Raw genomic sequence first — 7,772 nt, forward strand, 5'->3', positions numbered from 1 at the left:
TTTTTTGAGATTTTATGACAATTTCATGCATTTATTTGAAATAATATTCACTTTGGATCTTTAGTTGAAAAAATAAGGGCACTTCAGGCCCTCATTTGAAACATGATTCACTTGAGCACTTATTTGAGAAAAAGAGAGGATTTCGGATTCTTCTTTGAAATTTTTCCTTAATTAAAAAAAAAGGAAAAAAACTCATCTTAATGTTAATTTATAGATTTAAATCCTCTCGTTCTCCCAAAGGGAGTCCACGTGGCAGACTTTTTCCCAAAATATCTCCGCATCAATCAACCCGAGACCGAGCGAGAGAGTGCTCTCGCAGAGAAGTATCAGACCACATTTTCCTCTCTCAATCCTGCCCAACCTCCCCGGGGTTCCGATTCTTGGGCGACGCCACGACATGGCGAAGCCGAGCGGCAACCGATCGACTCTGCTCGCTCCGTTCCTCAGCAAGTGCTACGATTTGCTTGAGGACGAGTCGACCGACCCCATCATATCGTGGGGAGGCGCCGGCGACAGCTTCGTCATCTGGGACATCACTCAGTTCACCCTCCAATTGCTCCCCCAGTACTTCAAGCACTCCAACTTCTCCAGCTTCATGCGTCAGCTCAACATCTATGTGCGTCATTGGTGTGACCTAACCTCCCCCTCCTTTTGCTTCTTTGCTCATCGAGCCTGTTGATTCTTTTCGGTGTTTGTGTTCACGTGGAAGTGGAGCTTTCGGCTGCTCGTGGAATCGTTTTGTGTTTCTTTGGTTGCTTTTGTTCTTGGTTTTGATGTCGGGGATGGGTTGTTTTGGCTGAAGTGATTCGATAGACAGCGTTCACTGCTTGGGAATTTGAAATTTCGGGCCTAGGTTAATGTTGGTGCGTTGCAGCTGACATTGCACAGTACAAACCCTAGGAAGTGCAATTTTTATAAGTGATTTTGTTGCTGCAATGGGAAATCAGCTCGGTGATTGCTTTGCCTATGCGCGGAGCAACAAAGCAACAATCGCTCAATTGAGAATTTGTGATGCAGTACTCATTAGAGCTAACAATTAGAATTGCCGTAATTTTTCACCAATAATTCCTTTGTGCGACTTAGAAGACTTTTTTTTTTGTTGAAGTTTGCTGATAAATCTTGGTTGAACTGATGTATGGGATTAATCCCGAAAAAAGAGAACTTGGACTTTTGTGCGGCACATCTTGTTAGGAGCGGGCAGCCCATCTTCGGCCCTGCTTTTGCCGATGAGATGATAACTTAAATATCTGTGTCAACTGGACTAGAAAGGTCCTATGAATGAGACACAACTACTTTCACTCTCCTTTCATAGAGAGAGTAGTTTATAGACGAATTGGATTTACCCATGGAGTCAGGATTCAACTGCATCTGCCCGTCAACTGTTGTACTGCTCTTTTGCTAGTCACCTTCTTTGATGTCAATCACGCATAAGCTGAGATATGTGAAGAACACATTTCTCTAGTCGCCTGTAGGTATGTGGGTCAATCTGGCTTCATCTATTTGAATATTCTAGTGGGAAATTAACATTGTTGCCTCTGTTTTTCTGCTACATCTTTGCTGTTTTGGTGCTCTAACAACTTTTTAACTCTTTTCCAATGGAAATAAGTGACGAAATCATAGAACTACAGCAGTTATAAGTAGATGTATCTAACTAAGGTCTATAGGTTTTATGACTTGGAACTTTGTTTAGACTCTTCCATAGCTAAGTGGATGGTAGACCAAAGTGCAGATTAGATATTACCAACCCTAGTCTTGCTTTGCTATGGGTTGTCTTGCCGTTTTAGTACAACGAAATTAATTTCTGCATAAGAAAGGAATTAATCTCATGAGTAGTTGTTTTTCTTCAATGCAAAATTCCTTGGAAAAAGATATCCAATGGGACTTTAGCTAATTCTGATAAGTAGTGAATGCCATAGAATTAGCTGAGGATTCAGCCACTTCATAACGATTTTGAGCTTGAAGATGAGTGACATCCGTCCCAGAAAGATTAGTACTTTGTTGTTCTTATTTTCTATTATGTATTTCAACAAATTAATCAGGTTGATCAAGAAGCTTCCTTTTTGTCTAATTTAGATTGTCTTTATTTTGCTCGATGCCATTCTTGGAGGGTTACATTGTACTGCTTAATACTTTATAGTTACTCGTGTTCTTGAAGAACACAACATCCAACGTGTTATGTCAAGATTACCCCTGTCTTTTCTTTTTCGGCCAAAGAGATTGCCACTACTTCACTCCTGGGTTTTTAAGCGTCTGATAGCTGACGCCTTTCTGTCCTCATGTAGTCATTATAGTAGTTGTATTGTTATTTAACAAAGTGATGTTGCATGAATTTTACCAAACATTTGGTAATTATTGACTGTCTTATGGAGAAACGTGAAAATCAGCAGCAACAGCAGAATATTTGCCACTTCAATGGCTAAAGAATTGACAAGTATACTTCTGGATACTGATTTTGTTTCTCATCCTGTTGATGTCCTCTATGTATGATGAGTAACTGCTGTGATTAGTGACAATTATACTTGTTTGGTCCTATTTTAAACGAGGCTAGTACAAGCAATACATATGAGGAGTTAGCTTATTATCTGCCTTCATACACATAAGCAACTGCTTGCGAATGATTCTGGGTCTTGCCTTCAACTTTTATTTGTCTATATTGATGGCTTTTACTAAAATCTCTACCAGGGTTTCAGGAAAGTTGATTCAGATCGTTGGGAATTCTCAAATGATGGATTCGTCAAAGGTCAAAAGCACTTGTTAAAGAATATACGCAGGAGGAAGAATGTTCAGGTCATGGATCAGAAAATATCATTGCAGAAGCAGGATAATTCCGTTGAAGAAGTTGATAAGATTAAAATTGATGGGCTTTGGAAAGAAGTTGAAAATTTGAAGATTGATAAGAAAGCCCTTTCACTGGAGTTAGGTAAACTTAGACAGCTCCAGGAAACTTCGGAGAATAAGTTGGTCCTCCTGAGAGACCGTATTCAGAGAATGGAAAATAATCAGCAGCAGATGTTGTCATTCTTAGTATTGGCGATGCAAAACCCAGAGTTCTTGGTTCAGCTGCTCCAGCCAAAAGAAAATCATTGTCGTGTGACTGAGATGGGTAACATGCTAGAACAACAAGGAGCAGAAAATGGATCATTGATTTCCGAGGGAACAATAGTGAAGTACCAGCCTCCAACTGATGGAAACACAAACCCTGAATTATCCCCATTATCAGGTTCGGGGGAAATGCCCAAATCTGGCCCTTCTTTTGATGGGAAAAGAGATGTTTTCATGAACAACGATCTTACGTCGATACTCATGAACGAAAAATTCTCTTTGGATACTCCATTGGTATTTCCTGACTCTCCTGATGATGGTGCATGGGAAAAACTGCTTTTAGCTTGTCCTTTCATTGAGAGTGCCAGTGAGAAAAGGCAAGACAATGAAGGGCCCAATTATTTGGGCATGGACACAGAATCAGCATTTTCTGGAGCAAGCTCAGTCTCTCATGATTTTGATGCTTTAATAAGACTGATGGGGAACCCTCAGGAAGCTGAGACTGAGTCAGAAGTTGATGGAGATGATTGGGAGGACGCCCCAAATGTTGATTTTCTAGCGGAGCAAATGGAATATTTGGCTTCCAACTCTGATCTCAAGCTTCAGGCAACATAGAGCAATTTGGCTTTCCGAAGGGTAGCTGCAGCTTCAGTTTTTTAGGGGGCTACTCTGGTTTCTTCTGCATACTATAACATATCTTGGAAATGCATCCTCCTAATCTCTGCCACTTGATGGAGCTTTCCAGCAAAGACGTAAGTTAATTTCTAACTGCCAGACTTTTAATCCATCAGAAACAGCAATGCACGCAATCTGGGAAACTGATGCGGTTAACCACAATTGCAATGCGGAAGGGAGATTACATAATCTGACTGAAGAAAAAAAAAATCATAGTACTGTGTTTTCTATCCTGGATATGACACGAAATTTCCCCATTGAAGTTCCCTTATTGATGGTAACATTCCTGTTGGTTATTGACGGAGTTCATAAGCGTAGGCAACTCAACATGATCTTTTTCTTGCAGCTTGTGGGGTGAACCACAAAACGTTGAGTATAGGTTTTCAAATGACATTGTAAATTACTTGCTGAGAATCACAATACAGATTGGATGCCACTTTGTCGGTGGCTTATTAGTATGTTTGTACATTGCAATTCCTCTCAACATTGTTATAGGAGTTCGAAATGGCTATAAAGTATGTAATCATTAGCCCATTAGCCTAACAAATCCACTTTCTATGTACACCGTCCACTTCTTTGTCTGTTTTACATCAGCGCTCAAGACGGTTGTTCTGAGTTTAAATGGAAAGATCGCCACAATGCGAGTACCACAAATTGCACGTCCTATCATGATTCTACATGATCTAGCGTCAGTTCCACTTAATAGATTACCATAATTGAAGCTCGTGTGTATTCCCCAATAGTGCATTATAAGATTGTATTCTCATGTATGAGGGAATGCGGATTGGCATTGCACTTTTCCTCTGTTTACTACCAAATCTGGAGGGAATATCCAGTTGATTTTTACCCCCATGTGAGAGGGAGCTCTGTTAACTCCAAGCTCAAGTTTCTCTGCTTTGGTCGTTTTTGGTCTTAAAAGGGGACACACATCAGAAGTAGCATGGGCATGAGAGCGCTCATTGCTTTCTCGTCTGCCATTTCCTTCTTGCTTCACTCTATTTCCAATGCAAGCTGAGGATGTGTACTCGATATGAAAAGGCCGACAGAAATATGTCCGTGCCATGAAACGCCTAGCTGATCAATGATCATGCACCAATACCATATTCAGCAGTTCAAGAAAGAGAACCAAGTTCCTCCAGATCAAGAAAAGGAAAAAAGACACTCGAGTCTCGCTAGAAGAAGCAGGATCTCATGTAGGCAAACACAAAACTGCCCTACTTATTTTGCCTGAACAGCCTTGGCCATCCCGAAAGCGGCCGCGGAGGCGACGGCGCCGATGAGCGCTGTTTGCAGAGCACTTTGAAAGGGCTTACTACCCGTGAAATGTCCCTTGGCATAGCCGAAGATGAGCAGAGCGACGAGAGTGAGGACAACAGACACGACCATAGCGTCCGTGGCCCTCGGGATGAACATGTAAGGCATGAGGGGCACCAATCCACCCAATATGTAAGCTACTGCAATCGTGAGCGCACTCTGTAACGCTCTTCCCGGGTCCGGCTTTTCCAACCCCAGCTCAAACCTGCATTCACAACACTCGCACTTCTTGGCATAATAACGAAGAGGAAAGCAACTTTTACGAATCGATTGTCCTGTACATAATCGAAATAAACACGACCATAGAAACTGCCATTGCTTGGTGTGAGCTTATCGACGTGTCGCGAGTTCTCGAGGCCCTAGTAGGCACATGGGCGACGATGAACTCTCGGAAAGATTGGAATGACGGGGAATTGGCAATCATACTGCACAATAGAAAACAACTATTGAACTGAAGAAATAAGCTCCAAGAAGCGGGAGCTATCTTCATATCTCTGATATAATGTGCCACTTCATGGTGTTTCCAAAATGTTTTCGCGCACTATCTGTTTTGCTCGAACAACCTAGACGAGAAACGGGCGGGACTGAAAAAGACATAAAACAAGAAAAGAAATAAGAGAGGTGGCGGAGTCGCCATGAAGAAGCACGTGTCAGTGGCGGCCGTTTTAGGGTTTTTTGTCCGTGTTCTGGCCCAAAAGCACATGCCCTTGACATCTTCTGTGAAGAGTTCAAAGAGCCTGCTTCAACTTTTTGTTCTCGCTTCGTATTCTAGTGTCGCATTTTGTGCGTGAACATATCAAGAAAAAAGGGTAAAAGCCAATTCCAAATTATGCCTGATATATTTATTTTAAATTTTTTGTTAGTGACAACAAAAATTTTAAATTTATATTCACATGATATATTTACCTTAAATTTATATCAATGTGATATATTCACTTCAAACTTTTTTTTGTGACACCAAAAATCTTAAAATTAGATCCGTGCAACACGCTTACCTAAGAAAAAAAAAAGGGTTTGAGCAGTTGTATTTAAGTGGACATAATTTAGAGTTTTTGCTAACTTATTTTTCCTAATAAAAAAAAAGTACTGTCGTGGTTTGGATCTTCCCAAAGCAGCAGGCGAAACAGAAGCGTGTCCCGTCCTGTCTCAGTGGTTTAAGCCAGAACGCTCAGAAGCACGTCGCAGCTTGCAGAACATACTTTTTCTCAAGGATTAGGCACTATCGCCTCGTCAGATGAAAAGGGTCTCTGATTCTCTCTCCCCCCCTCTCTCTCTCTCCAAACTTCTTTAATTCATTCTATGAAATCTTCTGCAAAGCTTCTGATTGTGCCCAACTCCTACTTTGAACCAAGCTAATAGAAACATCATTTGATGCTGTCAAGCATACAAAAAATAGGAAGAGTTCGTGATTAGAAAGACCTGTCAACACTTACTTCATCATGAACTCGAGCCAGGCTTGGGGCTTCTTCCTCAGCGCATTCACAACCGGCCTGTATTCATGCGGCTCTAATCCGTATTGCGCCAGTATCTCCGCCACCTCGGCCGCTTCTGCACGGATCCGATATTGGTTCAAATCGAGAAAGATCGATATTTGCTAAATAGGACTGTTATGTCGGAAAGGAAGTGGATGATGAGAAGGGAGAGGACCAGTATCAGGAACACTGATGATCTCTTCTTGCTCTCTTTTGAGTTCCCTCGTGTAGTGGTCTGCCTCACTTTTAGCTGCAAGATACCTGGCACACACCCATTTCACAATCCCATCAGCTTTAAATCGCAGACTTTGCAAACTCAGAAGATCAGCCATTTTCCCTTGTCATCGCACGCGGTTGCCGATATTTTTTCGCCCGCATCAAACCGAACCCATCACAGCTGTTGATTTTGTAACGGCTGGAATCTAACTGGGTCCATGTTACTATAGTAGCTACTGGGTGCTACAAGCTCAACGAGAATAATGAAAAAAAATCCTATGGTTCTCTGCCTTACGAGAAAAGTGGTTCACGTGCCCCAAAAACAACATGAAACGAAAATGAGTATGCTCAGGAAAAGGTTGACTGCAAAGCTGTCACCTTTTTTCCAGGGCAGAATCACGTTTCGCATCTGCATTTCAGAACTGATGTCTCATGACATATAAGATCTCCTGTAATTTGCTGGAGATTATATGATGAAAGTGAACTACAAAGCAACCCCCGTGCACACATGGTGAACAGTTAATGGAGGAGAGTCATAGCAGACGTACCCGCCGAGACCCATGGAGATGGCGCCGGCGGCGACCTCGGCGACTCCGGCGGTGAGGACGATGGAGGAGGGGGCGTTGGCGCCGGAGAGGCCGGCGGCGAGGGCGAAGGGGACGGTCAGGCCGTCGGAGACGCCGATGATGATGTCGCGGACGATCTCGCCGGCGGTGAAGTGGGCCTCCGTGTGCTGGTTTAGAAGCCTCTGCTTCTCCGGCTCCAGCTTGTTCCTGCTCTCGTTTGCGCTCGCCATTGAATGCGAAAGCGTGAGAGACGAAGCGACCGGAAGGAGAGAGAGGAGAATGAGGAGATGTCTCTATTTCGCTTATTTATAGAGAGAGGGGTCGGAATTTGAGTTTAGGGTAGCTCTAAAATATTTCTACGAAATAAGGAAAACTCTACCAAATTATTTTGAGAAATTGCTATCTTGTGATCGAATACCATTTCAGGAGTCGGGCCTATCGACCTTTGATGTACGGATCCGATTTCACGTTAACGAATTCTATCGAA

The 7,772-nt window shown here is 42.6% G+C and overlaps 2 protein-coding genes across 2 annotated transcripts; one reads left to right on the plus strand and one right to left on the minus strand.

Annotated features, from left to right (window-relative positions):
• The first annotated feature begins 295 nt into the window (after positions 1–295).
• Positions 296–4,867, plus strand: LOC115757593 (heat stress transcription factor A-8). The gene is made up of 2 exons (XM_030697897.2): positions 296–616; positions 2,683–4,867. The coding sequence occupies exons 1-2, from the start codon at positions 398–400 to the stop codon at positions 3,655–3,657; spliced, it is 1,194 nt and encodes a 397-aa protein (XP_030553757.1). The 5' UTR covers positions 296–397; the 3' UTR covers positions 3,658–4,867.
• Positions 3,674–7,563, minus strand: LOC115757602 (vacuolar iron transporter 1-like). Its single transcript, XM_030697905.2, has 5 exons — positions 7,268–7,563; positions 6,679–6,764; positions 6,465–6,579; positions 3,862–5,236; positions 3,674–3,818 (listed from the first exon to the last, which is right to left on the minus strand). Exons 1-4 carry the CDS (start codon positions 7,513–7,515, stop codon positions 4,936–4,938), a joined length of 750 nt encoding a protein of 249 aa, XP_030553765.1. The 5' UTR covers positions 7,516–7,563; the 3' UTR covers positions 3,674–3,818; positions 3,862–4,935.
• Positions 7,564–7,772: the final 209 nt, after the last annotated feature.

The sequence above is a fragment of the Rhodamnia argentea genome, chromosome 6 (genome assembly GCF_020921035.1).
Source record: "Rhodamnia argentea isolate NSW1041297 chromosome 6, ASM2092103v1, whole genome shotgun sequence".
Classification (NCBI taxonomy): domain Eukaryota; kingdom Viridiplantae; phylum Streptophyta; class Magnoliopsida; order Myrtales; family Myrtaceae; genus Rhodamnia; species Rhodamnia argentea.